We start from the raw sequence: 27,843 nt of genomic DNA, 5'->3' as shown, positions 1-27,843 counted from the left end.
CCATACCGGACGATTTCATTCACAAGTCCACACGGTTTAGAACTACAGTATTTATTTCATCTTACTTTTTTGTCCCGGGGCGAGTGAAGAAGGCTGTAACAGACCATAATAAGAAACACACATGATGGCGAGAGGGAGCGGGCGGGGCGAGGGCGAGCTATCCCATCGGGAGGCGGAGCTTCACTTGAGGTGCAGCAGCATGCTGGCGGGATTTTCCAGAAAGTCTTTCCACATGTTGTTGAAGCGACACATGGTGGCGCCGTCGATGAGGCGGTGGTCGGCCGACCAGCTCACGTTCATGATCCGGGCGCGGGTCACCTGACCCGAGGCGTCGAATCGCGGCAGCACCTGAGCGGCGAGAGGAGCCATCAGGGACCCCGAAGGAAGCCGCGTGATAGGATACCAAAAAAATATCTCACTGGGCCCGGACTAACAGATTAAAGAGAAAGAGAGAAAAGGGAGAGAGAAGGACAGAGGTCGAAAAGAAAAATAGAGAGAGAGAGAGAGCATAATAGAGAGAGAGAAAGGGAGAAGAGAAAAAGTCGGAAAAAAGAACATGAGAGAGACAAAAAGAAATGGAAAAGAGGGAAGGAAAGGAGAAAGAAATAAAAATATAGAAAGAAAGAGAAAGTGTGTGAGAGAAAAATAATTTGAGAGAGTAAAAGAAATAGATAAAGAGGGAGCATAAAAAGAAAGACGGAAAGAAAAATAGAAAGAAAAAAAAGGAGAAAAGGGAGGGAGAGAGCATTCGTTGTCTCACTGGCCAGATTCAAACCCCCGGCGGGCCCGAAATAGGGCGCGGGCCGCATGCTGGACACCCGTGGCCCACCTGGATTTTGCCCAGCGCTCCGATGGCGACCTCCGGTGGAAGGATGACCGGCTTGGCGTAGGTCCCTCCGATCTGTGGGCAAAAGTGGATTTTTCCATTCAAAAGAGCGGTTCCGATCCGAGAGCGCTTCTCGGGAGCGACTCACCGATCCGATGTTGGACAGGCTGAAGGTTCCCCCGCTCAGGTCGGCCGTGCCCAGTTGGCCGTTGGTGCCCAGTTCCTGGAGCCGGTTGAGCTCTTGCGCCACCTGCAGGATGCTGAGAACTTGCACGTTCTTGACGGTGGGCACCAGCAGACCCAGGCTGCTATCCATGGCCACCCCGATGTTGTGGGAGGCCTGCGGGATCAAGGATTTTATACCATTGAATACAAGTTACATTTATGAAGATTTTCACCGGGTAGGCTATAGTTCAATGGCGGGTTACGCCGTTCCGAATGCAGGATATTTTGACTAGGGAATTTTAATAACGGGACTCTGACGGAGGACGGCAGGCGATGTCGCGAGAACAAGGCCCCCGTGACGTAAAAACGCTCGGTGTTGTTTAGGTTAATTCCGGACATCGCGGCGCTCTTCTCCGAGGTGGTGGAGCCCGGGGGGCTTCATCGGCACGCCCGTGGGAGGAGTCGGCACGGCATCTTGCGGAAAGGCGTGGGCCGAGAGAAAAAAGCTAGAGGACTCGAGAGGAGGCTTGCCAGAGACTCCGACGACACTAATTAGACCGATTCGGCCGTATTCCATGGAGTTCACTTGGTTAAATTGTTTATGAAATGAAATCTGCCCCCGTGCGAAAATGTCAACTTTTCTTGTCCGTCTTTTCCATCAAGAAACGAGCACGCATTGTTGGGTGAACGTAGGTTGTGTTTGGTTAATGGAGTCAGATAACTCGTTCCAACAATTTGCTAAACGCTACATTTGAAGATTTCAAACCTAACAAGGAGGAGGCCGATAAGCCAGAATTCTTGTTTCCAATGAAAGCTTAGAAAAATCAGCGTCATAAGAATGCAAAAAGAAGTACATGTGTTAATATCTAAAACAAAATTTGAAGAGCTCTCCATAACCCTTTTATAGTCAATTTATTAACTGACATGACTAATCTTCCACTCAAACCAAAAACTAACATTATCGGAAATAAAATGCAGCAAATGAAATGAAATGATGTGCATTTCTCTAGCGCTTTTCAAGTCAATGACTTCCCAAAGCGCTTTACAGTGTGCTTCACATTTCCCAATAGCGGTCGTGATCTGTGCAGCCATGTAAGGCGCTAACCTGCTTATTGGGGGTAATTGGGGGTTCAATGTCTTACCCAAGGACACTTCGACATGTAACACGGACAAGCCGGGATTCGAACTGGGATCCCTTAATCCTAAAACGATCGCTCTACCTCCTGAGCTACTGCCGCCCCAAATGCTAGATGAAATTTGAAATAGCTCCTAACATTTTTCCCAATAAATAACTAAAAATGTCAATACAAGATGATTTCACCTAGAAAACTCCAGCATATATTGTGAGACTTGGCGCTGGGCTCTGGCATCGCTAGCACGTAGTCATTAGCATAAATTGTTAGCATATAGCCCTTGACACGACTCGTTAGCATCTATACCCGTTAACATGTAGCCTTTAGCATGGCTTGTCGGCACTTATCCGTGAGCATGTAGTTGTTAGCATAAATTGTTAGCATAAATTGTTAGCATATAGCTCTTTACACGACTCTTTAGCCAGTATATTTGTTAACATGTAGCCGTTAGCATGGCTTGTCGGCACTTATCTGTGAGCATGTAGTCGTTAGCATAAATTGTTAACATATAGCCGTTGACATGACTTGTTAGCATCTATACTCGTTAACATGTAGCTGTTAACATGGCTTGTCGGCACTTATCTGTGAGCATGTAGTCGTTAGCATAAATTGTTAACATATAGCCGTTGACATGACTTGTTAGCATCTATACTCGATAACATGTAGCTGTTAACATGGCTTGTCAGCACTTATCTGTGAGCATGTAGTTGTTAGCATAAATTGTTAGCATAAATTGTTAGCATATAGCTCTTTACACAACTCTTTAGCCACTATATTCGTTAACATGTAGCTGTTAGCATGGCTTGTCGGCACTTATCTGTGAGCATGTAGTCGTTAGCATAAATTGTTAGCATATAGCCGTTGACACGACTCTTTAGCATCTATACTCGTTAACATGTAGCCGTTAGCATGGCTTGTCGGCACTTATCCGTGAGCATGTAGTCGTTAGCATAAATTGTTAGCATATAGCCGTTTACATGACTCGTTAGCATCTATACTCGTTAACATGTAGCCCTTAGCATGGCTTGTCGGCACTTATCCGTGAGCATGTAGTTGTTAGCATAAATTGTTAGCATATAGCCGTTGACATGACTCGTTAGCATCTATACTCGTTAACATGTAGCCCTTAGCATGGCTTGTCGGCACTTATCTGTGAGCATGTAGTCGTTAGCATAAATTATTAGCATATAGCCGTTGACATGACTCGTTAGCATGGCTTACCGGCACTTATTCGTGAGCATGTCGCCGTTGGCATGTAGCGGTTAGCATGTCAGAATTTGTACACCTTTTTCATGGCCAAATTCAAGCCCTTTTTAAAGGACTTTCAAGGCCAATTTGCCATTTTTTCCAGTACCATTAAGAGAACAAATCCAGTGCCAATCAACAGATCATGGGCTTACACCTTAGTTTCAAACCCTGACAATAGCCCTAACCTTATTTTGGAACCCTAAATTAGATGTGAAACCATAACTAGCCACCCTAACCCCATTTCAAATCCTGACCCTAGCCCTTAACCTATTTTGGAACCCTACATTCAGTTTAAAACCCTAACCTCTAACTCTAGCTGTAAACCCTAACCCCAAGCCTATTTCAGAACCCAAAATTTAGTTTAATACCCTAATAAGGAGTCTAAACCTTAACGTAGTCCCAATCCTACAAGTATTTTGGAACCATCAAATAAGTTTAAAACCCCAATTTTAAACCTACGGAACATGGCAAGATTTGTATGCATTTCCAAGCACTTTGCCTAAAACTCAAGCACTTTTCAAACCTCGAGAGAGGCTGTAACGGAGCCTCGATAATCGGCCCTGTCGAATGAATAAATCGCCGATACCGATATCCTTCGAATCCCCAAATATCCGACCTCTAGGCGGCGTCGGGCCCGGAGAGCAAACCGAGAACCTTACCTTGTAGGTGATGTTCTGACAGGATTCGTCCAAGGAGGCGTTGAGGATGGGGAAGTGGCTGAGGCAGAGGGAGGCGGCCTGGCCAACGGGAGGGCGGGGTTAGCGGGCGGAGACGGCGAGCGAAACAAAAGGGCGGCCTGGGAAAAAACAAGGGCGACCCACCTTGAGGAAAAAGGGCATGTAGCTGAGTTTGACTCCGTGCCCTCGGGCCTCGTCCTTCAGTTGCGCCCGCAGCGCCACCAGCCGGCTGAGGTCCACCTGGTCGCACAGCCCCAGGTGCGGAATTTGCAGCGCCGCCGTCATGCTCTTCACCATGGCCTTTTGGAAGCCTGCAAAGCCGCGTGCTGAGTTAAGCTAAGCTAAGCTAAGCGGTGTTATTCATAAACAGGGTTTCTACACCTTTTCCATGGCCAAATTCAAGCACCTTCAAATTGTTCTAATTCCTTCAAAAACAGAAACCCAGTGCCGATCAAAAGGAAAGGTTTTTTTTTTGTCAACTTTGATGACTAGAATAAAGTTGCCATCTTGCTACTAGCACATAGTGAGCTCTTCCTTTCGAGGATCTTTTTGTGTCAATTCTGCTTTAACAATCCACGCGCAGCTTTGCTATGTCACACCAGGGAAGGACTCTATAGTTGCTAGGTAATAATCGTGTCCGATATGAATATAAAGGAAAAATATGTTTGTATAGTTTGTGTATCAGTGTCCTGCAATAACGAGTCCAACAGCGCCACCTGCTGGTACGGGGTAAGGTTTAGTTAAGCTTCTGATTTGATGACCGGAAGGCGGATAGTGTTAGCAGTCTCGGTAAGCCACGATTTTTGGTGCTCTGCAAAAAGTTAAATGACAACATTAAAACCGCAACATACACAGTAATATTATCGATGTTGTGGAGCTGTTTGGATTGATTTTCGTTTTGTTTCTGTCGCCATTGATGTTACTTTTGCCATACGGTGTGCTAAAATGCTAATTCCCCTCGTAGATATCGAGAACCAGCGGAGGTGCTAACCCCCTGGCGTGTGTATTGTCGTGTCGCTCATTACAGGTCAATTGTTCCCGTTTTTATACTCGTTATTGTCATTATTTCTGTTTTGACAAATATATAAAAAGGATGATGTCGGTTCAAATTCAGATTGAAAAATATGTCGAGTTGAATTCATTGTAAATGTTAAAACCACCAGACGATTATTTGTTAAAAGTATCTTGTCGAGATGGATGTAGAAATGATTGTAATGGTTGATTTTCTGAACTCTATTGTATGTCAACTGAAAAGAAACATATTTGATATGTTAAGAGCAGTCTCCATATTTTTTGCGCGTTTTTCAGATGATCATTTTTTGTCGTCGCATTCGATCTTTTATTGATCGCGTGGCGCACGCTCTGCTGCGACAGCACTCACTGTACCCCTCTACTGACTCTCCACACGACAAAGCCATGATGACGAGCCACCAAAGCATTTTCGCACTCTTTCAATTTGTCTTCGTTGATCGCCTTTTCTATGGACTGCCAAGAAACATAGCATTGGAAATAATCACTTATCCCGAAATGAAGGAATTTTCCTGACCTTGAAAACGCAAGATTCTTATTCAAGGGTTTTGGAGGATTTCAAGCCACACAATAGAAAAAACATTCGCTCGGGGGCCGGGACTAGTAGATTATAGATGAAGAAAAAAGAAGGAAAGAAATAAGAGAAAGAGAGGGAGAAAAAATAGGGGATGGGACAGAGAGAGGGAAAGGAAGAGAGACAGAGAAAATGTGAGAAACAAAAGAGATAAATAAAGAAATTGTGAGACAGGGGGAAAGAAAAAGAGAAATAAAGAAATCCAAAGAGAAATAGACAGAAGGAGAGAAAAGAAAGCGCCAAGGGTAGGAAGAAAGAAAGAGAAAAGTAAAAAAGGAAGTTAGAGCAAAATAAGTTATAAAGACACAGAGAGAGAAAGAGGAACAAAGGAAGAGAATAAAAGAGACAGAAAGAGAGTGAGAAACAAAGAAAGAGAGAGAGAAATACAAGTACAGCGTTTATGCTTAGGCAACATCAAGTGGACATATTTCAACCCTCATTTTTTCCCTTGTGCTTCTCTTGTCTTGCGGGCAGGGTTGGGTAGGGTTACTTGAACTGGATGACTTTCAATGACTTTTGGATGACTCCGATACCAAATATGCTAAGAAAAGAGAAAAGAAACTAAATAGGAATACAATGATGACTCACAACACGCGGTAAGCTTTCTCTCCTGGCTCTTGATCTCCGGCAAAACGAACATCAAACGCCACAGAAACAAAATGATAATCAATCCAAACATCATTTTTGCTGTTCCATGTGTTCCGTTACTCCCCAAGCCTGCACAAAATGGAGTCATTTTATTCATATTTAGTTTCTTTTGTCTTTTATTAGAATATTTGCTATTGGAGTCATCCAAAAGTCATTGAAAGTCATCCCGTTCAAGTAACCCTACCCAACCCTGCTCGCGGGCCGGATTCAATCCCTTAGCGGGCCTGATTTGGCCTGCGGTCTGACTGTTTGACACCCCTGGTCTAGAACTATGGTCAACTTTGTTGTTATTGTTATATCATAATTGTTACTATGGATATTATTTCTATTGTTGTTATCGTTGGTGTATTTCATAGGGAAGATGAAGAGGTATTTGCTGCTTACTAGCCCTTTTCCAACATGTTATGTCACATTAGTTTGTTGTTGAGTTTTTGATTTGAATGTTCCAATCACGTTTTCACGCATTCATTGATACCTTTGAGCGGCTCGGTGACGTCCTTCCCGGCGAAGGCGGGACGAGGGACCGCGCGCTCGGGTTCGGAAACGGCGGGGGCCAGGGGGGGCGGCGGCGGAGTCCGTATCTCCCGGAAGGGCGTCGGGGGCAAGATGGCTCCCGTCTGTTTGGCCAGGAAGTCGAGGATGTCCTCCTTCAGGATGCGTCCGTCTTTCCCCGAACCCACCACCTCGCTCAGCTTGATCTAGTCCGGAGAAAAGGAGGCGTTTCCCAGATGGCCGTCGAGAGACCCCTTTCCGCCGAGGCCTGCCGATCGTGGACCCCAGACAGCGGGCGGCTTTTTCACGGGAAAATATAAGCGCTTTCAAGGTCACCTTTTCCATTTCTCCGGTACCTTTAAAGCACAGGTGTCAAACGGGCGGCCCGCGGGCCAGATCGGGCCCGCCAGACGACACTCAGAGAAGCGCAAGAGAAAAACAAGCGGCAGGTTGAAATAGGTCCACCTGATGTTGCCAAAGCCAGGTGCCTCCAACAAAGACACTGTACTTGTATTTATTTCTCTCTCTCTCTTTTCCACCCTTATTCTCCCACTCTCTGTCTCTTTCACTCTCTGTGTCTCTCTTTTCTCTTCCTTTGTTGCTCTTTGTCTCTCTCTCACTGTGTCTTTATAACTTCTTTTGCTCAAACTTCCTTTTTTCTTTTTCTCTCTTTTCTCTTTCTCTCTTCCTACCCTTTGCGCTTTCTTTTCTCTTTTCTCTCCTTCTGTCTTTTTATTTCTCTTTGGATTTCTTTCTTCCTCTCCCTTTCTTTCCCCCCTCTCTCACGACTTCTCTTTTAATCTCTTTTGTTTCTCACGCTCTCTCCCTCTTTCTCTTTCTTTGTCCCGCCCTCTCTCCTTTTCCCTCTCTCTTTCTATTATTTCTTTATCTCTCTTTTTTTCTTTCTCTCTAATCGACTCGTCCGGCCCCCGACAGAATGTTTGTTCTACCGTGTGGCCCCCTGAGTTCAAATGAGTTTGACACCCCTGCTTTAAAGGAAGAAATCCATCGCAGATCAAAAGAACATTTTTTTGTTGTTGTTGATTTTGCTGCTAGCATATACTTGGTTCTACTTTGAGCTGGTCCTCTCAATGATATTTTTGTGTCATTTTGCTGCTATAAACTGACATCAATTCTGCCATTCTGATGAAACAATGCATACGAAGCCGTCTCATTTGTTTACAAAGACCGAAAGGGCTCTACAGTTCCATCCATGATCTGCAGCGCTTATCCTCAGTAGGGTCGCGGGGGTGCCGGAGCCCATCTCGGCTACCTTCGGGCAGTGGGCAGGGGAAACCCTCAACTGCTTGCCAGCCAGTCGCAGGGCACACAGGGACAGACGACTCACTCGTTCATTCCCACCGAGGGACAATTTGGACCGGCCAATTCACCTGACATGCATGTTTTTGGAACGTGGGAGGAAGCCCAGGGAGAACATGCAAACTCCACACAGGAGGTTCGATCTCATGACCTCAGAACTGTGCCGCACACGCGCTAACCACTGCTTTACAGTTGTTGGCTAATCATGGAGTTCAATACGGAAAACTCAAATAGTACCGAATGTGCAAAAAGCAGAAGAATGGGCCAAATGATGGAGTCTTTTTGATGATACTGATTGTCCCGTAGCAAAGCATTTGAAAGAGGATTTGTGTCTACATGGGTTCAAATAGAATTCATATTTTTGAGATTTATTTTAGTGGTAACCACGTCCGTGGCACAATTCTGAGGTCATGGGTTTCATTTAAGCGACAAGCCTTCCTGTGCGGAGTTTGCATGTTCTCCCCGCGCCTGCGTGGGTTTCCTCCGGCCACTCCGGTTTCCTCCCACATTCCAGGTGAATTGGCCGATCTGAATTCTTGCTAGGTGTGAATGAGCCAGTGAGTTGTCTGTCTCTGTGTCCCCTGCCCACTGCCCGAAGATGGCTGGGATGGGCTCCGGCACACCCGCGACCCTACTGAGGATAACTGGTGCAGATCATGGATGGTGGGATATATATTTTTTATCCTTTGGCATTTTCAGGGATTCCGTGTTGCTATTTGACTTGAAATCTGTTCAGTGTGTAAAAAGCTCAAATTGTTTTGCATTTCAACATTTTTTGTAGATCTTTGAATATTTTACATTTGTACTTCAAGTGTTTTGCAGGGATCCCGTGCAAAAAATATGAACCTATTAATTCATCAATAATTTGGTGCATGGTGTATTATTATTGATAATCATAGAAACTATCCGATGAGCCGTTCGGCAGCCTTCTCTTCTCAATGAGCCGAGCCCCAAAAAGCCGGTTTTCTAAATAGAGATGTCCTCTTGCGTGCCACCAGTAGGGGGCGGTGACACCTCACGTGACAACGCCATTATGTCAGAGCAGGCTTGTCACTGTTGTTTTCAAACCGTAAAAGGAACCTGTGTTATTTTTCCCCGCATGCACAGATTCTAGCCATGGATGAATTTTGTCATTTGGAGCCCCGAGGAGGTCTGGTCAGGGCGCAATTACACAGGCACGAACACTAGAGGGAGTAGGGTTTACTAGGGTTTACCGCCGTCCGTCACAGTGTCGGTCAATAAGCGAGAAAGGACTGACATTGTTCTCCATGGCCAGGCGTCGAACGGCGGGCGTGGCTTGCGTCTTCAGGCCTTTGATTTCCTGGTGGGTGTGTTCTTCTCGGGCCATGGCCGGCGTCTCCACCACGTCTTCTTCCTGGATCAGGTCTGGACCGGCACCACAACCGCGTCAAGGACGTCGGACCCCGGACGCCCGAAAGCCGGCACGCACCTGAAGTGGACTCGGTCTCGATGTCCACCAGCGGTTTCCCCACCAGGGCCACGTCCTCGGCGTCGTAGTAGAGTTTGGTGATGACGCCGTCGTATCGGCTGGTGATGGTCACCGAAGCTTTGTCGCTCTGGACCTCGCAGATGCTGTCGAACTGGGAGACTTTGTCGCCTTCCTTCACGTACCTGAGCACAGGTACGCGAGCGTTCACACCGTTTTCCATCAAACTTGAACTTATCAAATGTCTGTTTTTTTGCCCCATGTTCATCTTTTCCTTTTTTGATCAGTATTGTTGTGGATGAACTGTAAATTAGCAGCCTGGTGTGCAGACATCTGGCAGGATGTTATGAGATAACGTTGATACAAGAAGTCACAACACACTATAAAGCCCAGCGTCTCTTGGACAAATTTTGATCGTGGCTTGAATGAATGTTGCTGAATAAAGGACGTTCCCTTTTTGTCATATTTCTGTCTCCGCGTATATTTTGGGGCGACGCCCGACGACGTCCTCTCCAAAAGTCTCAGATAGGGATGTTTTATTGCCAGCATCTCGGAGTCCCCTCTTCGCTGTAGATGTAGACGCTGGTAGTTTACAGGTACTATTTAGTGAAGCTGCTTTGTGAGGCCTTATAAAGCGCCTATTTCTCAAACTAGAAACGAATGCGCTTGTTCTCTTGCTTGATTGTGCCTCCCACTTCTCTTTCTACTCTGTGCTGTTCTCTTGTTCTGATGGGAGTAGTACACATCGTTGCAGGAGATCATTCGTTTCTTGGCAGTTTCTCGGATGAAATAGCCTTCATTTCTTAGAACAAGAATAGACGGTCGAATTTCACATGAAAGTTCCCTTTTTCTGGCCATCCTGCCTTGAAAACCTGCGTCTCAGAGTCATCTCTCCACTGTAGACTTCGACATTTTACAGGTACCATTTAATAAAGTTGCTTGTTGAGGCCCTTTTGAGGTGTATTTCTCAAACTACAGACTCTAATGTATTTGTTCTCTTGCTTAACTGTAACTCCCACTTCTTCTACTCTGTTTGTGCTGATCGCTGAAGGAGTAGTACATATCGTTGCAGGAGATCTTCAGTTTCTTGGCAATTTCCACACCCCTCATTTCTTAGAACAAGAACGGACTGCCGGTCCTCTTTTTTTCTGGCCATTCTGCCTTGAAGGTACTATTTGGAGGTACTATTTAACCATTTAACTGCTAGTGTTGTTGAAAATGGTATTGATTTATGTATGAAATTGTATTCGTTTCTTCGTTCTGAACAGTGTCTGGTGCTCTTGAGTTAGGAAACATATGGTTCTAGTGAAGGGAAGGTCAGTCATCCTGCCTAACAGTTCAGAGAAACTCCAGAAACTTGGCTCACTAGGATATTTTCGACAGGGAGTCTGCCTCAGATGATTGGATCATGTATTGTTCTAAGATAGTCTACCAATCCAAATCCATGATTCTTGATTTTAACCTGAGATGGAATGATCCTGAAGCCAAGGACCCGGTCCCTCTGGGTCCTGGTCTACAAAAATGTGAGTTTATCATTATTACTCAGCCTGCGGGAAGCGGAGAGGAGGCGGACTCGCTATCTAGGTGAACAGGAGGCGGTGTCACCCTGGGCACAAAGATTTCCTTCTGCCGCAGGGACGTTGAACTTTTGGCCTAGCGTGTGACGTCATCCACTCCGCTGTTGCTAAACTACAAACACAGCACCCCCAGGCCATCCTATTCATCTATTAATAAACAACAAAAGGATACTGCCGGAAGTGTGAATTTCCCTACGGGGATGAAGAAAGTAGCTATCTATCTATCTATTACAGGACACTTGCTCAGAGTGTGATGTGTCTGTGTGATAATGTGTCAGGACCTTGCTTAGCGTCTAAGTCACGGGGCCAATGTTGCACCTACCACTCCTTGACCGTCACTTCCATGATTCCCTCGCCGATGTCGGAGAGTTTGAACTGGACCACGGCGCCGCGGCGAGCTGCGTCCCAACAAATAAAGTCAGTAAAATGGCCGACGAGCTCGACACGATTCCGAAAAGTGCGGCCCACCTGCGGACGCGTGCAGCGTGCGAACCCGCTGGAAAGCCGTTCGGTGCGTCTGCCGATGGCTGCGCGGCGCGGGGGCGGGGCAAAGCGAGGCCTGGCCACGCCCCTCGCCCACACGGAGGCATCGCCGGCGAGACTGCTGGATCAGCTGCGGGGAAAAGCCCAACACAAAATTAAGGAGACCGCGCCACCTCCGCTATTCAGCAACAGCCGTAAGTCTTTGGATTCGTTTCGAGAAAACGACGGCTCCGTTTACCGGCTGGGACGCGGGTGTCGGACGGGAGGCCCGCGGGCCGAATCGGGCCCGCCAAAGGTTTGAATCCGGGCCGCGAGACGACGCTCGAAGAATGCGCGGGAGAAAAAGGAGCCGCAGTTTGAAACATGTCCGCTTGCTGTTGACGCTTGCAAAGCCCCTGGAGCTATATTACTTTCTCTCGCTTTCTTTTTCTCTCCCTCTTTTTTCTTTATTTTTCTTGCTCCTTTTCTCTTTTTTTCTCCGTTTCACTCTCTATTTTTCTCTTTCTCTGTATCACTGCTTTTCTCTACATGTCTCTCTCTTACTCTCATTCTATCACTTTCGCTCTTTTGTCCTTTCTTGTTCTGTCTCTTTCTCTCTTGTAATCTCTCACCCTCTTTCTCTCTCTTTTCTTTTTCTGTCTCTCTCTCTCTTTATTTTTATTGCTTATTCTTTTTTCTCTGTTCCACTCTATCTTTCTCTCTATGACTGCTTCTTTCTCTACATGTCTCTCGCTTACTCTCATTCTCTTGCTCTTTAGTTCTTTCTTGTTCTGTCCCTTTCTCTCTTGTCATCTGTCACCCTTTCTCTTTTCTTCTTTCTTTTTCTCTCTCGCTCTTCTTTTCTTCTCTCTCTCGCTTCTTGCTTTATTTGTCTTCCTTCTTTTCTCTTTTTTCTCTCACTATTTTTCTCTTTCTCTGTATCACTGTTTTTCCTCTACATCTGTGCCTCCCATTTGATGTTGTTTGTGCAGTCATCTCATTTGAATTCCATGAGTTTTATGTTGTGACGCTCTTTTATGATTTGGAAGGGATGAGCGCATTTTTCATTCAAAAAGCGTCTCAACTTACAAATGTTTCAGGTTACAGAGCTACTCCCAGAACCGATTTCATTCCTAAGTAGAGGTACCGCTGTAGTACAAGGTCACAATCGGGTCCGCCGACTCAACTGGCCTGCCTTACCGGTTCTGGCGGGGCTCCGCGCCCCTTTTTTTTTTTTTTTTTTTAAAGGTGGCTTTTAAAGCCAATAGCGAGGGAGCCTGTTCTCAGTAAAAAGGAGGGACAGAAAAAGGAAGAAAGAGAGAGCACAATTTAGAGAAAAAGGAGAAAGAAAGAGATGGAAAAAGAGATAGAAATAAAAGAGTAAGAAGAAAGTGATAAAAAAGAAGGAAAGAGCCAAATATAGAAAGAGAAAAATAAAAAAATGAAGGGAAATATAAAAAAGCCAAGAAAGAAAGAAATCATGAGAAAAAAAAGATGAAAGAGAGAGAAGAATAAGAAAATGAGAAAAATGGATAGAAAGAGGGGAAAAAAGAGTGAGGGAGAGAAAAGTAGCGGACAAAATAGAGAGATGAGCAAGAGAGTAAATAAAGAAAAGAGAAATTACAGAAAAGATAAATGGTTCAAATTGAAAAGAAAAAAAGGGAAAAGAGGCAAGAGAGGGCAGGAAAGAAATAGAAAGAAAGAGAGCGAGCGAGGGTCAAAATAGAGAAATGAGGAAAGAGAGCAAATAGAGAGCATAGAACAGAGAGGAAGAAGAAAAAGAGAAAAGAGAGAGAATAAATAGAGAAGAGGAGAGTGAGAAAAAAAGGGAGCAAGAAAGAAAGAGATAAAAGAAAGAGAAAGGCAGTGAGGGAGAAATAGAGATAATGAGAGGGAGGAAAAATGGAAACAAAGACACTAGAGACAAAAAAAGAAAGAGAAAGAAAAAGAGAAAGAAAAGGCTAAAGAGACTGGGAAAAGAAAAAAGAAACATTGAAAAGTGAGAAAGATAGATAAACATCCATCTGCCCCGTTTGTACTCAGAAGGGTCGCGGGGGTGCTGGAGTCCATTTTGGCCGTCTTAAGGCACACATAGACAACTGGGAGTGCCCTGAGGAAACCCAGGCAAGCACGGGGAGATCATGCAAACTCCACACAGGAAGCTTCGATCTCATGACCTCAGAACTGTGCCGCAGACACACTAACCACTCATCCGCAGTGCTGCCCCAGAAAGAACAACAGATAGAGGAAAAAAGGAGATAAAAAGAAAGTGGGGATGAAAAAAAAGAATGAAAGAAAATGATTGGAGGAAAAAGTACGAGAGTGTTGTTTCGTGGGCCGGATTAAAACCATTGGCGGGCCTGATCCAGCCCGAGGGCCACATGTTCAGCACCAGTGATTGAAGCAAAACGGAAATGTAAAGCGAACGTAGGAGCTGATTTAGCCACAGATAAAGACTTCAAAATAAAAGCAAGCGTAGAGTCAAATACTAGTCTCGAGTAGAAACTTTTTCTGTGGTTTAAATCTGAAAAAGTGGTAAAAAACAATTTGGTAGAAGTTTATAACGGGAAAAAAACGGTAGTGTTGTTGAGTATCCGAGTATGATTAATTGTAGACGTTCACCTTCTTGCTAGCAGGTACTGAATGTTTGGGGGACTCTGTTTTGGTGCTAGCCTGCTAGCATTAGCATCTGTCCAGCCAAAGTGGCGACGATTCAATAATTTTACAAAGCCCAGAAGCATTTTGCTTGCGTTTTTTTTCTCTTATTTTTAGTTCTGCAAAGTTTGTTTTACGCACCATTCGGAGGAACGCCGCGGAAGAACCTCTCGCCATGGCCGCCATCTTGTTACCCCTACGTCACCGACGCACGCCCCACCGGCAGCCAATCAACGTACGCTCACAAAAAAGAGGGCGTGGAAAATTGAAAACAAATGTTTTAATTGAAAAAAAGGCAAATACAATTTCCATACAAATATTTCACTGCAATTTTGCCTCAATTTTTTAGAAAAAATGCGCAAGAAATATAAATAAACATGCCAGGGGCAGAAGAAATTGATCAGTGACATAAGAATACCGACATCTTTGTAGATGTTATTCGTTTTAGTGGCCTTCTTTTTGACTTCAATTTTAAAAGAAACAAGGTTGGATTGAAATCTATTAATAATAGGATTGCGTGGGGAAATCGAATGCTTTAAAAAAAGAATAGGAAAAAAATGCAGTTCTTTCTCTTGCCAGATGCGGCGGTAAAACCACTCCATGTGAGCCCGCAACCAACGAAGAAGAATCGGAAAGCGAAAGTAGATGCCAGCGCGTCTTTTGCGGTGTTCCAGCTATCAATTCGGTATCAAAAGAGCTGCGATAACCACTCAAAAGTGCAACAGCGCACACTTGGACTCGGCAATGGAATCACTACCGGCAGTAGAGCTCGACGGCAGCATCATGGAGGGGGTGAGAAAGCTATTTATAGGAAAAACTCAGCCGTTACGAGTACACAGTTTTAGCCATATTCGCTCTTTACCGACCCCTGCTGCTGTAGTGCAGTGTTGCAGCTGTATTTAATATTGTAAGGTAACAATGAAGAATCAAAATGAAATGTTATTAACTTGTTTTATTCCTCTCAACAAATAACGACATTAATGCAGGCTTATAACTCCACGAACAGCTGTTTATTGCTCAAGAAAACAATTGTCTCCAATGTCGATTTTGTCTTTGAGTATTCATTAACTAACTGAAAGACTGCGAACTATCTATCCATCTATCTATCTATCTAGACATCTATCTAGACATCTATCTAGACATCTATCTATCTACCTTGGTCATATCCCTCGAGAGAGGTGACCGACAGCAAGACAAACACATACAATAACAAAGAAAATAAAAGGGAAAAAAATAGAAAAAACATACACAAACATTTTTGGGGACCATGACCAACCCAAATGCCCAAACACCCAAACAAGTTCGGCACCCCGGCACCTAAGGTGGTCATGCTTTTGTCCCTCCAGATGAAACGGGACACCAGAAAGCGGCCATGTCACTCGGGTCAGGGTGACACAACACACTCTTTTGTTCAACAGCAGGGCTCTTTCGCTGGTTTACCCCTACCGCATCATAGGACGCGTCTAAACATCCCACTATCCTTTCACAACGCCTCTCCACTCCTTCCTATCACCAACAAGAGCTCTAGCTTTCTCTAGATTTAGACCTCTTTCCTAACTAACCTTAATGTAACATAATCACAAAACAATACAATCAGTCTGAAAATAAACCTTTTACTTTTAGGTAAGCTCTCTGTGTATTACTTAATGTTTCTTTCTCTCTTTCTATCTTTCTTTCAATCTGTCTTTCTTTCTTTCAATCTCTCTTTCTTTTTCTTTCTTTCAATCTGTCTTTCTTTTGATCTCTCTTTCTTTCTATCTCTTTCTTTCTATCTCTCTTTCTGAACAGCCCAATTTGCTACTCATTATCAACAGATTGAAGCAGTTTTAAAACCTTGCTGACTGGTCCCTCTTTCCGCTCAACAAGGCATTTTTCCCCTTCCCGACTGGTCACGTGACACTCTTACCCGACACACACCGCCAAACGAGGCTTCGTTTCTCACGCCTAAATCTTTCGACTCGACACTAGCTTCCTAGCTGTTTTGACCATCAGTCGCTACCGGTCTCACCGATGTCCCGTCTTGTCCCGTCTTGCGTGATGTCTCGCAGGGCGGACAAATCCTGCGAGTGGCGGCGGCACTCAGCTGCATCAGCGGCTCCTCCGTCACCGTCTCCAAAGTCCGAGCCGGCAGGAGCACCCCGGGCCTCAGGTCAAGACCCGTCTATTCAACTTGAGCGTAAAATATTTTTTATCGGGGGTCGGGAAGCTTTTTTGACCCAAAGAGCCATAAAAGCTCATGATGATTTGATGAAATCATGATAACACCACTTAAAATCTGTCTTCCTTCCTGCAGTAACTTAAACCCTTAACATTCTTCGGGCCCGCCCGCAGGCCGTCAGACTATCTAGAAGCAAAGTTGTGTATTGGCGGTGACTTCGACTCTTTCAAAATATACCCATCACCGAAACATCCCCGTCAGTCTGAATGAAAATGCCCGAAAACTACAAAGCCAATTGCGTCCCCTGCCCGTCATCAAATTCGTTGAGCGTCCGCAAAAATGGCCAATCCGGAGAATCCAACCCTATGAAATCTTGATTCCCAAACACACCGTAAAAGCACGTCTTCCTTCGACTTTCCTCTGTGTAGTTTGTTCGTTTGGCTCCAGAACTCCCCTCTAACTATAAACAGACTTGTGAAATGATTTCCAAAAGGAGTTACACCACTCTCGGCCGATGGCAGGCTTTTTTCCACGGTCCACTGCCTGCATTGGCTGTTAAGAGCCTTTATTGATGAAACTTTAATTTAAATGTTGAGTGACACATGAGTTAGACAAATCATTTTACGACGCGTGTTCAAACGAGAGCCAAAAATGAACCCGCGCGACATCATTTGGGATACTTTTCCACAGCATTTCTACGCGCAAGTGTTCACAATCATGATAGAGACGCAGAAAGAGACTGAAAACGTTTGCAACTCTTTCAAAAAATTTTAAAAAATTGCCAACGTACAATACACGATTGCGAATGTTTTAGGGCTGTAAACTGGTCGTCTCCAAATGGCCACGTTTGGGAATGCCTGGAACTATCAGATCAATGTGCCAAAAGTTTTGTTTTTCAGTTTTAGATCAAATTTAACAAAGTACCAGGAAAGGATGAATGCTATCGTCTCACCCGTTTTCCAGATAAGATGCCCGTGCTACACTCTTTTGCAGGCATTTGATCGCAAAATAAATTCAAGCGAGAGCAAAAACCTTCTATTGGTGTGTGTTCCAACTCGGATGACTCAATGTTAGTGATACTTGCCCATATTGACACATCTACAAAAAAAAAATCGAAAAATACACAACCAAATTAGCTTTTTACACACTAAACAGATTTAACTCTTCAGTGCTATAAATACATGATAAAATGAAATAAACTTTCTACAATTCTTTATGACCAATGTAGACACTGGTCCTTTGAAAAACACGCAAAATATAAATTAACATAAGTAAAACAAAACTCCTAATGAGTCCAAATCTGGTCATTTTTCGGCTTTTGTACATATAGTACTTTCTTTTTTTTTGTCTAACGTAATGAACTCCGTTATACCTGCATGAAGTATGTGCTAGCAGCAAGATAACGACTTTATTTTTGTCATCAACAAAAACACAAAAATGTTCTTTAGATGGGTGCCGGATTTCTCGAAGGTACTGGAAAAATGGCCCTTGAAAATACTTGCTTTTTGTGCACGCTCAGGCCCCAGCACCTGAGCGGCCTCCAGCTGGTCCGGGACATGTGCTCCGGCGTCCTGCAGGGCGGCGCCATCGGCTCCACCGACGTCCGTCTGGCGCCTTCGAAAATCCGAGCGGGAAGTTACCTGGCCGACCCGCACACGGCAGGGTGAGCGCGGCCGAAATGCGGGTATTACCGGCGTGTTTGAAGCGGGAAATTGTCCTCATTGGCGTGTCAGGAGCGTTTGTCTTCTCCTGCAGGTGGCGCTGCCGTGCGCCCTCTACGGCGACGCCGCCTCCAGTTTGTGTCTTCGAGGAGGAACCAACGCGGAGATGGCGCCGCAGATTGACTACACTCTCCAGGTAGGCGTCCAGTTGGGAGGATTTTGTGTCGAACGGGGGTCTCCGACCTTTTTCAATCGGACAACTACTTATTGTTCACAATTAGCGTCACAATTATCGTACTACAGTGTTATTGTTACTGTTTACCTGACTTGTTTACTTGACTGCCCATTTTGCACATCTGGTTAGCTGCTCCTCTTGCACTCCTTGCACTACTGTAAAATACTATACATAGCCATAATTATTTAGTATATTATTAGTACTTCAATACTCCAACTCAATACAACATTTTATTTATATCTGTACATTCAAGGAAACCGTGCGGGTCAGATGTATCGACATTTCCTTCTGTATACACGTGTACTAGAATGACAATAAAGTAGATCTGAATCTGAAGGGCACCCACTTTTATATGAATTTCTAATATGGCAACTTAGCTAAATGGCTTGCTAAATAGCTAAAAAGGTAGTTTGAAAGGTAAACAGGTAAAAGATTAAAAATGAGCTAGATCGCTAGCTAAAAGAGTAAAAAGCCAGCTAAAGAACCAGATCAAAAGCTAAAAAAAAAGCGAGATAGCCAAAAGAGGTCAAACTTTAGCTAAATGTAAAAACTAGCTAGCTAGCTTGCTCAATAGCTCAAAATGGATAAGAGATAAAAAATTTAACCAGATAGCTCGCTAATGAAATTTTTTTGGGTCTTTCGCTTTCTAAAACCCATCAATTGGAAATGAATTTGTTGTATTTCCTTTCAAATTAATCAATAAAAAAATTATTTAATACATGAATAAATTCCTATTCTACTTCTGTCAATGAATTGCTTAAAAATAACGATCAATACTTGAATAGATTTTTTATTGTCCATGAAGCCTGTTCATTGGAATTCATTGATTTGAATTTCTAGAATAACAACTGATCATGTTATTACGATGTTATTACAAGGTTCATTATAAAAATAGGGTCAACAAATATAAGTATAATATCACTAGAGCGTGGTGATCACCCAGCACTGGTGAGCTATTCTCAGAACAGGTCCGCGAGCACCTCAACTGTCCTCGGGAGCCTCCCCGGTGCCCGCCCGCACCACGTTGGAGACCAACCTGCTGTAGAAGTTCCAGTTGGAAGGTCTGAACTTGCTGTTGGTGCTCTTCAGGTCTTCAGGCCCATCGTGGAGAAGTTCGGAGTCCGCTTCGACTGTGACGTCACCAGGAGGTGAGTTCCGGCTCCGTTCCGGGTCCGCCCCTGCATTTAATTTTTTGTGTATTTTGTCATTCATTTAGTTATTTATTCATTTTGGTATTTAGAAGGAAATTCCTGACTAAAATACACGAGATGATACTGAAATACATGGAAAAATGAAATGAATTCGTATATAAAATGACAAAAATAAATACTGAAATAATTAAATGACAAAATTCACAATGCATCCAAATGTATGACAAAATCAATTCCGAAATAAATATTGAAACAATCAAATGACAAAATGCGAGACATAATCCCCCCAAAAAAACGACACGAGAAAATACTGAAATGGATGAGAAAATCCGCGACGGAATACACAAGAAAATGCGTGACAAAATAAATACTGAAAGAAAGATTGAAATCATTAAGTTAGAAAATGAAGGACACTATATGACAAAATACTAAAGTAAAGGACCAAATGAAGGACGACATAAATATTGAAATAAAGATTGAAATAATGAAATTACAAGACAAAATAAGAATCTCTAAACAATATACACAATATCATTTGTTGAATAGACAACAAAATGACTCCACAAAATAAATACTTCAATAAATAGTGGTAATGAAATACAGAGATCCATAGACAGAATAAATGGCAAAATGCATGGATAAACGAATACATTACATTAATGTCATTTATTTAGGTATTGCGTGATTTATTTCTGTGGCATATGTTTGGAGCTATTTCTTTCTTCATATGGCAGGATTGCACCTCCGTTTCCCTTTGTCTTCCGAGCAGCATTTTCTTAAAATAGCAAATTGGATCCTATTCAGCGGACAACATTTCTAGCGAGCCTTCCTCGAGTTCTGCCGTCCTCCATATCTTATCAAATGGGTCTTTCCTGTAATCTGTTGCCATGCCAGTCCCACCGACATCCATCCATCCATCCATGATCTGTACGGCTTATCCTCAGTAGGGTCGCGGGGGTGCTGGAGCATCCCAGTCATCTTTGGGCAGTGGGCAGGGGACACCCTGAACTGGGTGCCAGCCAATAGCAGGGCACACGGGGACAGACAACTCGCTCGCTCATTCACACCTAGGAACAATTTGGACCGGCCAATGAACCTGATTTGCATGTTTTTGGAATGTGGGAGGAAACCGGAGGAAACACGGGGAGAACATGCAAACGTCCCACTGACAAAGTCATATATTTTGAGATTTTGTTACTCTGATAAGAGTTTTATAGAAAACCTCATTTTAGTCACATGACTCTCTGATGTCGCCATTTTTTGAAGTGAAAACATTCAAGAAGAGTAAGTATCACTCTTTATTTGAACCCTTTTCCAGTGTTTTACTGATGAGGTAAGCATCGTATTTCCACCCTGTTATTCTTATAATGGGAACAGTCCATGATCTGCACCGCTTATTCTCAGTAGGGCCGCGGGGGCGCCGGAGCCCATCCCAGCTATCTTCGGGCAGTGGGCAGCGGACAGACAGTCACAGGGCACACAGGGACAGACAACTCACTAGGGACAATTTTTGTTAGGCCAATCAACCTGACATGCAAGTTTTTGGAATGTGGGAGGAACCCCACGCAAACACGGGGAGAACATGCAAACTCCGCACAGGAGGATTCGATCTCAGAACTGTGCCGCACGCGCGCTAACCACTACGCCGCCACGCTGCCCCTTTTGATCATGTTTTGGTTATTATTCTTTTTTTTCTTGTCAGGGGCTATTACCCAAAGGGCGGCGGCGAGGTGCTGGTGTCGGTCCCCGCCCTCCGATCCCTGCAGGCCGTCACTTTGCTGGACAGAGGAAACATCCGCAAGATCCACGGCCGCGCCTTCGTGGCCGGCGTCTTACCTCTGAAGGTCGGCCCGTCGCCGTGCCCGTCGTCTCGCCGTACGCCTCACGTGGCCGCCTCCCTTCCCGCAGTTGGCCGAGGCCACGGCGGCCGCCGCCGCGCACGCCATCCGACGGGAACTGAAGGAACCCGACGTGGACGTCCGAGCCGTGCGGGAGGAGAAGGCCTGCGGGAACGGCAACGGAATCGTGTGAGTCGTGCCCGCCGAGTGGGCGACGAAGCCCCCTGCAGGGGATCCCTGAATAACGCACGAAATAGAAATGAAAATATTCACGGCTCTCCCAAAAAAGGCGTCAAATACAAAACTATTATAGCTTTTATAACACAGACCATACCATCAAATCCCGAAAAATGCAATAGAATCAAATATAAATGCTTAAGTCGACAGTTCTATAAATAGAGCGCTCGTCTTGGGATCAAGAGGTTGCAGCTTTGCTTCATGGCTCCTCCGTGTTATATGTCGAAGTGTCCTTGGGCAAGACACTGAATCCCTAATGCCCCCAATAAGCAGGTTAGCGCCTTGCATGGCTGCTATTGGTGTGTGAGTGTGAATTGGTAAGTGTGAAGCACATTGTAAAGCGCTTTGGGAGCTCTTCAGTGACTTGAAAAGCGCTATAGAATAGCAGGCCATTTAGCATCTTGATTATCCTCAAAACGTTTGGAGGCAGACTCCCTATTGGTGTGTGAGTGTGTTTGTGAATGGGAAAGTGTGAATCACATTGTAAAGCGCTTTGGGAGCTCTTCATTGACTTGAAAAGCGGTAGAGAAATGCAGACCATTTACTCCTTCTTTCTCTCTTCTTTCCTTCTTTCTTTCCTTTCCTTCTTTTTTCTTTTTTTCCTTCTTTCTTTCTCCTTTTTTCTTTCCTTCTTTCCCTCTTTCTTTATTTCTCTCCTTTTTTCTTCCTTTCTTTCTTTCATCTCTCTTTCTTTCTTTCTTTCTTTCTTTCAACGCCTTGCATGGCTGCTATCAATGTGTGAATGGGTAAGTGTGAAGCACATTGTAAAGCGCTTTGGGAGGTCTTCATTGACTTGAACAGCTCTATAGAAATGCAGACCATTTACCATAAAATGCCCCCCCAAAATAATTATTCTATTTTAACCAAAATAGAAAAACACACCAAATATAAATAAAAGAAGTAAAACAAAAAGCTTAAGAGCAGCCGTCTCTAAGATTGAATGCACTCCAAAAATCCAAATTGGGCTAATTTTTCAGTTTTTATCCATACAGTCGTTTTTTTTTGTCTCCTGTATTAAACTCAAATACCAAAACTTACAAAGCCCTTTCCGTGTTTATCAACAAGTGAGACGTGTTGAAGCTGCGCGTGCATTGTTGAAGCCGAATGGCAGAATTCATGTCAGTTTAGAGCAGCCCATTGACACCAAAAATATCCTAGTGACTTTATTTTAGTCACTAAAGTTTTTGACCGGGGCTGGACTTCTTCCTTTGAAGGTACTGGATAAATTGTCCTTGGAAGTGCTTGAAAAAAAGCTTGAATTTGAGCATGAAAAAGGGATAGCCAAAAGAAAGCCTTTTGCTCTTTTTTTGTCTTTAGAATCATCGCAGAGTCGTCCACGGGATGCCTGTTCGCCGGCTCGGCCCTGGGCAAAAGAGGTGAGGACGGCCCCGCCCTCTCCCCACCACCGGGGGGCAGCCCGGCGTGACTCGTGTTTTGGGTCGCTTTCAGGCGTTTCTGCAGAAAAAGTGGGCGCGCAGGCGGCAGAGATGCTGCTGAGAAACATTTCCCACAACGGATGCGTGGATGAATTCCTGCAGGATCAGGTGAGTGGGGGTTGGCCACGCCCACCACGTCCACCAATCGGGAGGGGCCTCATTTCCTGTGAAAAGAACCGATATTTGGATCATGTATATCAGGGGAGTCAAACTCATTTGAACTCGGGGGGCCACACCATAGAACAAACGTTCTGTCCGGGGTCGGAGTAGTAGATTAAAGAGAAAGAGAGAGGGAAAAGGAGAGAGGGCAGGACAAAGAAAGAAAGAGAGAGCGTGAGAAACAAAAGATAAAAAGTCGTGAGAGAGGGGGAAAAGAAAGGGAGAGGAAGAAAGAAATCCAAAGAGAAATAGAAAGACAGAAGGAGAGAAAAGAGAAAAGAAGGGACGTAAGGTAGGAAGAGAGAAAGAGAAAAGAGCAACAAAGGAAGAGAAAAGAGAGACACAGAGAGTGAAAGAGAGGGACAGAGTGGGGGAAAAGGGGTGGAAAACAGAGGGAGAGAGAGAGAAATAAATACAAGTAAAGTGTCTTTGTGAGAAGCACCTGGCTTTGGCAACATCAAGTGGACCTATTTCAACCTGCAGCTCGTTTTTCTCTTGCGCTTCTTGTCTGGCGGGCCGGATTCAATCCCTTAGCGGGCCTGATCTGGCCCGCGGGCTGCCTGTTTGACACCTGTGATATATATCATCATCATCGGTTTCGTCCTCCATCTTGTTGTTTTATCGTGAATTTCGTCGTGTATTCTGTCGACTGTTTAGTCCTTGGTGTGTTTTGTCATTTTTGGGTTGGGAATTTCTTTGTGTATTTCGGCGACTCTTTTTTTGGACCCTTTTTTCGTCAACTATTTCTTCTTCTATTTGGCCATGAATGAATTCCTGAAGGGCAGCACGGCGGCGCAGTGGTGAGCGCGTGTGCGGCACAGTTCTGAGGTCATGAGATCGAACCCCCTGTGTGGAGTTTGCACGTTCTCCCCGTGCTTGCGTGGGTTTCCTCCCACATCCCCAAAACATGGATTCTAGGATAATTGGCCGGTCTGAATAGTCCCTAGGTGTGAATGAGCGAGTGAGTTGTCTGTCCCTGTGTCCCTTGCCTACCGCCCGGAGATGGCCAGGATGGGCTCTGGCACCCCCGCGACCCTACTGAGGATAGGCAGTGCAGATCATGGATGGATGGATGGATAATTCCTGACATTGATTTCGTAGACTATGATGTGTTCTCATCTGTGGTCTTTTATGTCCTCTTATTGGATTGTGAATTTGGTCAATTATCCCGTCTATTCCTCGATTTTGTCATCAATGAATTGATGTTTATTGTTGTGAATTTCGGCGCCAATTCGCTGCCTAATTCATCACCTATTTTGCCGACTATTTAGTCATCGATGTAGTCTTCGATGGAGTCCTCAAGAATTTCTTCCTGAGCTGTGTCCACAATTTTGTGGACTATTTTGTCCGGTATTTACGACAGTATTTACAGTATTGTTTTCGTGTATTTTAGTATTTGTTTTGTCGTGTTTTTACTCGTTTATTATGTTGCGAAATACGTCGTGAATTTGCTTGAGCGCTCTTTGGTCTATTTTCTGCTCCGATTTATCATCGCTTTTGTCGTGAATTTCATCGTGTATTTCGTCAACTCAATTCTGCCGACGATTATGTGTACTTTGTCATATCATTTGTTGAAAATTTTGCAGGAACGTAGTTGTCTTATTTCTTCGACGATTCATTTGATTTTTTTTTGTAGATTATTTGGATATGGTTTTATTTCAATTTTGACGTGAGTTTTGGTCATCTTTTATGTGGTCTATTTTTGAACCTTCGTCGCCTATTTTGTCTTCTATTTCGTCGAAAATTTCGTCTTATTTTGTTATGAATTTGGTCTTCTATTATGCTGTGAATTTTGTTGCCTCTTGTTACGTATTTCTTCGCCTATTTCGCAGATTGTTTTCTCATTATTTGTCTATTTTGTCATGTATTCATTTATCTATTTTGTCTACTATTTTGTCTTGTATTTTTTTCAGTATTTATTATTTCGTGAATCTGGTCGTGAATTCCATTGAGTATTTTGTAGTGAATTTCGTCCGGATTTTTGTCCTGAATTTTGTTGGCTATTTTCTATTCTATTCTATTTTCTTTGTCATTTTTTGTGTATTTTTTTGTGAATTTTGTCGACCGATAGGTCATCTATTTAAATAAGCATTTTTGTTTTGAATTGATTTCAATGTTTACGTAGTGCAGTAGTAGTTTGCACATTGGTCCAACACCCCAAAAGGTCCTCGGTTCAAGAGTGCGTGGAAACATTTGTTGCGCCCCCTACTGCCCGTGTGCTTTAGGGATCCAACCGACCGACCATTCTGTCGTTTATCATGTCATTACTGGACTATTATCGTGAAATTTGTTGTGTACTTTGTCGACTTTTCCGACTTTTTTTGTCGACCTTTTTGCCAACTCGTTAGTCTTAGATTTTGACGTGAATTTGCTCCTCTACTATAAATGAACGAATGAATGAAAACTTTATTCAAACATTAAAATAAAAACAGAACAAAAACAATAACTCAACAATAAAATAATGTGACATAATATGTTCGAAAAAGGGGAGTAAGAAGCAGATGCTTCTATTCCCTACCCCTTCATCTTCCCCACCAAATACACCAATGATAATAACAACAATTGTAATAATATTAATAATAACAGTTATGATATAACAATAACAACATAGTTAACCATAGTTCTAGACGCACTATTCCAATCTACCCCATTTTCTTCATCTCTGTATTCCGCCAGTCATGTTTTTTTGTATTTAAATTTGAACACATGAATCATTGGACATTGTTTGATCCCTTGTAAATTGTTCCAAATATGACTCCACACACAGACACACACATACTTTTCCTGGTGGTGCTCACCTTTGGGATTAGGAATTGACGACAGCCCCTCGAGTTATCATTTCCCTCTTTCCGAACGAATCATTTTTGGATGTTTTCTGGCACCTTGTTTTCGTGGACCTTAAATAGCGGTTGTGAAGTGAAAAATTGACTAAAACATCCAATTTTAATCATTTGGACTGCAGGAATAAAATATGAGTATGATCCCGATATCCTACCCTTTGTATGGTTGTAATTGCTATGTGGACTATTATGACGATGAATGTCGTGTATTTTGTAAACGACGTTGTTGCGTATTTATTTCAGCATTTTTGTTTTCCGTTTGTGTCGACATTCATTATGTCGCGTATCGTGTCATGTCAATACTGGACTATTGATCGTGAATTTAGTCGTGAATTTCCACAACTGCTATGTCGTGTATTTTTGTCATTTATTTTGTCGCGAATTTCGGCCCAACAAATTGTTATTTAAGTAAAGAGGCATCCCATTCGCCTCAGCTTTTCACCTATTGGTCGATCGGTGCCAATTTGACCCCGCCCCCTTATTTGAATGACATTTTGTTGCGGCACTCCGGGACCGGGTCAGTCCACCTCTGAGCTCGGTCCAAAAATGTTTGTTTTTGAAACGTTGGGTTGGGGTTTTCCGCAGCTGATCATCTTCATGGCGCTGGCCGACGGGACGTCTCGGATCCGGACGGGCGCCGTCACCCTCCACACCGAGACGGCCATTCACGTGGCGCAGCGGATGACGCAGGTGATTGGTCACGGGATGCCGGGTGGGCGGAGCTACGGTCGAGAGGTCACGTGATTTTTCCCTGCCTTTTCCAGGCCAAGTTCAGCATAAAGAAATGCGGGGACGACACGAACGTCACCTACGTCATCGAGTGCCAAGGGGCGGGGCTCCTCAACCCAAACCTGGCGTGAGGCCCCGCCCCTTCCACACCTGTAAAACGACGGTGTCAATAAATGAATGAAAATCGCATCCGAACCGTCTGCTTTCATCTCTCAGGGTTCGGACGGGTCCTTGAAATCCTTAAAAATGCTTGAATTTTGATGTGTTTTCAAGGTCAGGAAAATGCTTCCGTTTTAGGAGAATTCCTTGAAAATGCTTTTAAATGATTTCCATTGCCGTGTTTCCTGGCAGTCCGACTCAATAGACTACGTGATAATTAAGAATTTGCGAGAAAATGTCGCCGATTCGCCTGCTTTTTTCTCATCACTACTGTACTGGTCGCACTCAAGAGAACAGCTCTATTTAGAAAACAGGCTCTTCTGGCTCAGCTCACTGAAAAGTCTGCTCCCAAACAGCTTCTCAGATTTTTTCGTTTTTTTAACGATAATAATGAAACATTATGCACCAAATTATTGAGTAATTAGTCATTTCTTATTTTTTTTCAGAGGATACCTGCAAAAGACCTAAAATATAAATAAAAATATTAACAGATCTACAAGACAAAATACAAAACAATTTTAGCTTGTTACACATTGAACGGCTTTAGAATCGAACCACAACACGTACAACATCCCTGAAAATGCCAAACAGTAAAATACAAATTAAAAGTATGAACTCCACATTGCTATGAATAAATGATGAAATGCAAAAAAAAAAAAAAAAAGTATTTACGATTCTATTTTGACGATGTGGATAAAGATCCTCTGAAAAACACGCTAAAAAAAATCGAAATTGAAATAAGTAAAACAAAAAGCAAAAGATCAATCGTAGACTGTTTGAAAGATGGAATGCATTTTGCTTTATAGCAATATCATTGAGTCCAAATTTGGCTCATTTTTCTGCTTTTCATACATACAGTACTTTTTTTTTCTTCCGTATAGAACTCCATTATTAACCAAAACCTATTGAGCCCTTTCCATCTTTTTGTAAGCAAGAAGAATGGCAGAATTCATGTCAGTTTATAGCAGGCCATTGACACAAAAAGAT

General features: G+C 43.7%; 2 protein-coding genes across 3 annotated transcripts; one reads left to right on the top strand and one right to left on the bottom strand.

The window, feature by feature from the left end:
• Positions 1-35: 35 nt before the first annotated feature.
• Positions 36-14,489, bottom strand: dbt (dihydrolipoamide branched chain transacylase E2). Its single transcript, XM_088349496.1, has 11 exons — positions 14,395-14,489; positions 11,605-11,749; positions 11,459-11,534; positions 9,563-9,744; positions 9,371-9,498; positions 6,776-6,998; positions 4,194-4,360; positions 4,032-4,109; positions 975-1,166; positions 830-901; positions 36-348 (listed from the first exon to the last, which is right to left on the bottom strand). The coding sequence occupies exons 1-11, from the start codon at positions 14,437-14,439 to the stop codon at positions 181-183; spliced, it is 1,476 nt and encodes a 491-aa protein (XP_088205622.1). The 5' UTR covers positions 14,440-14,489; the 3' UTR covers positions 36-180.
• Positions 14,473-26,886, top strand: rtca (RNA 3'-terminal phosphate cyclase). 2 transcript variants are annotated; one of them, XM_088349498.1, is made up of 11 exons: positions 14,473-14,488; positions 14,833-15,045; positions 17,931-18,074; positions 18,145-18,268; positions 19,397-19,455; positions 21,161-21,302; positions 21,367-21,485; positions 22,851-22,909; positions 22,983-23,077; positions 26,554-26,658; positions 26,733-26,886. In XM_088349498.1, the coding sequence occupies exons 3-11, from the start codon at positions 17,968-17,970 to the stop codon at positions 26,826-26,828; spliced, it is 906 nt and encodes a 301-aa protein (XP_088205624.1). In that variant the 5' UTR covers positions 14,473-14,488; positions 14,833-15,045; positions 17,931-17,967; the 3' UTR covers positions 26,829-26,886. The 2 variants fall into 2 exon arrangements, with proteins under 2 accessions (XP_088205624.1, XP_088205623.1); XM_088349497.1 differs by lacking the exon at positions 14,473-14,488 and adding an exon at positions 16,302-16,402 and having other exon boundaries at positions 14,841-15,045.
• The last annotated feature ends 957 nt before the right edge of the window (positions 26,887-27,843 follow it).

Source organism: Urocampus carinirostris, chromosome 12 (assembly GCF_059441175.1).
Source record: "Urocampus carinirostris isolate Australia breed hairy pipefish chromosome 12, RoL_Ucar_1.0, whole genome shotgun sequence".
Taxonomy (NCBI): Eukaryota; Metazoa; Chordata; class Actinopteri; order Syngnathiformes; family Syngnathidae; genus Urocampus; species Urocampus carinirostris.
Note: the sequence above shows the minus strand (reverse complement) of the source record. Positions and strands in the feature narration are given on the sequence as shown.

What these genes read in the sequence shown, in the direction of transcription:
- rtca (XM_088349497.1), top strand. Translation starts at nt 14,899, where the DNA reads ATGCCAGCGCGTCTTTTGCGGTGTTCCAGCTATCAATTCGGTATCAAA. An exon ending in AGATTGACTACACTCTCCAG is followed by an intron (nt 18,269 to 19,396) that starts GTAGGCGTCCAG and finishes GGTGCTCTTCAG; the next exon opens with GTCTTCAGGCCCATCGTGGA. An exon ending in ATGAATTCCTGCAGGATCAG is followed by an intron (nt 23,078 to 26,553) that starts GTGAGTGGGGGT and finishes GGTTTTCCGCAG; the next exon opens with CTGATCATCTTCATGGCGCT.
- dbt (XM_088349496.1), bottom strand. Translation starts at nt 14,439, where the DNA reads ATGGCGGCCATGGCGAGAGGTTCTTCCGCGGCGTTCCTCCGAATG. An exon ending in CCGCGGCGTTCCTCCGAATG is followed by an intron (nt 11,750 to 14,394) that starts GTGCGTAAAACA and finishes TTTTCCCCGCAG; the next exon opens with CTGATCCAGCAGTCTCGCCG. An exon ending in GCCTGTCCAACATCGGATCG is followed by an intron (nt 902 to 974) that starts GTGAGTCGCTCC and finishes TTTTGCCCACAG; the next exon opens with ATCGGAGGGACCTACGCCAA.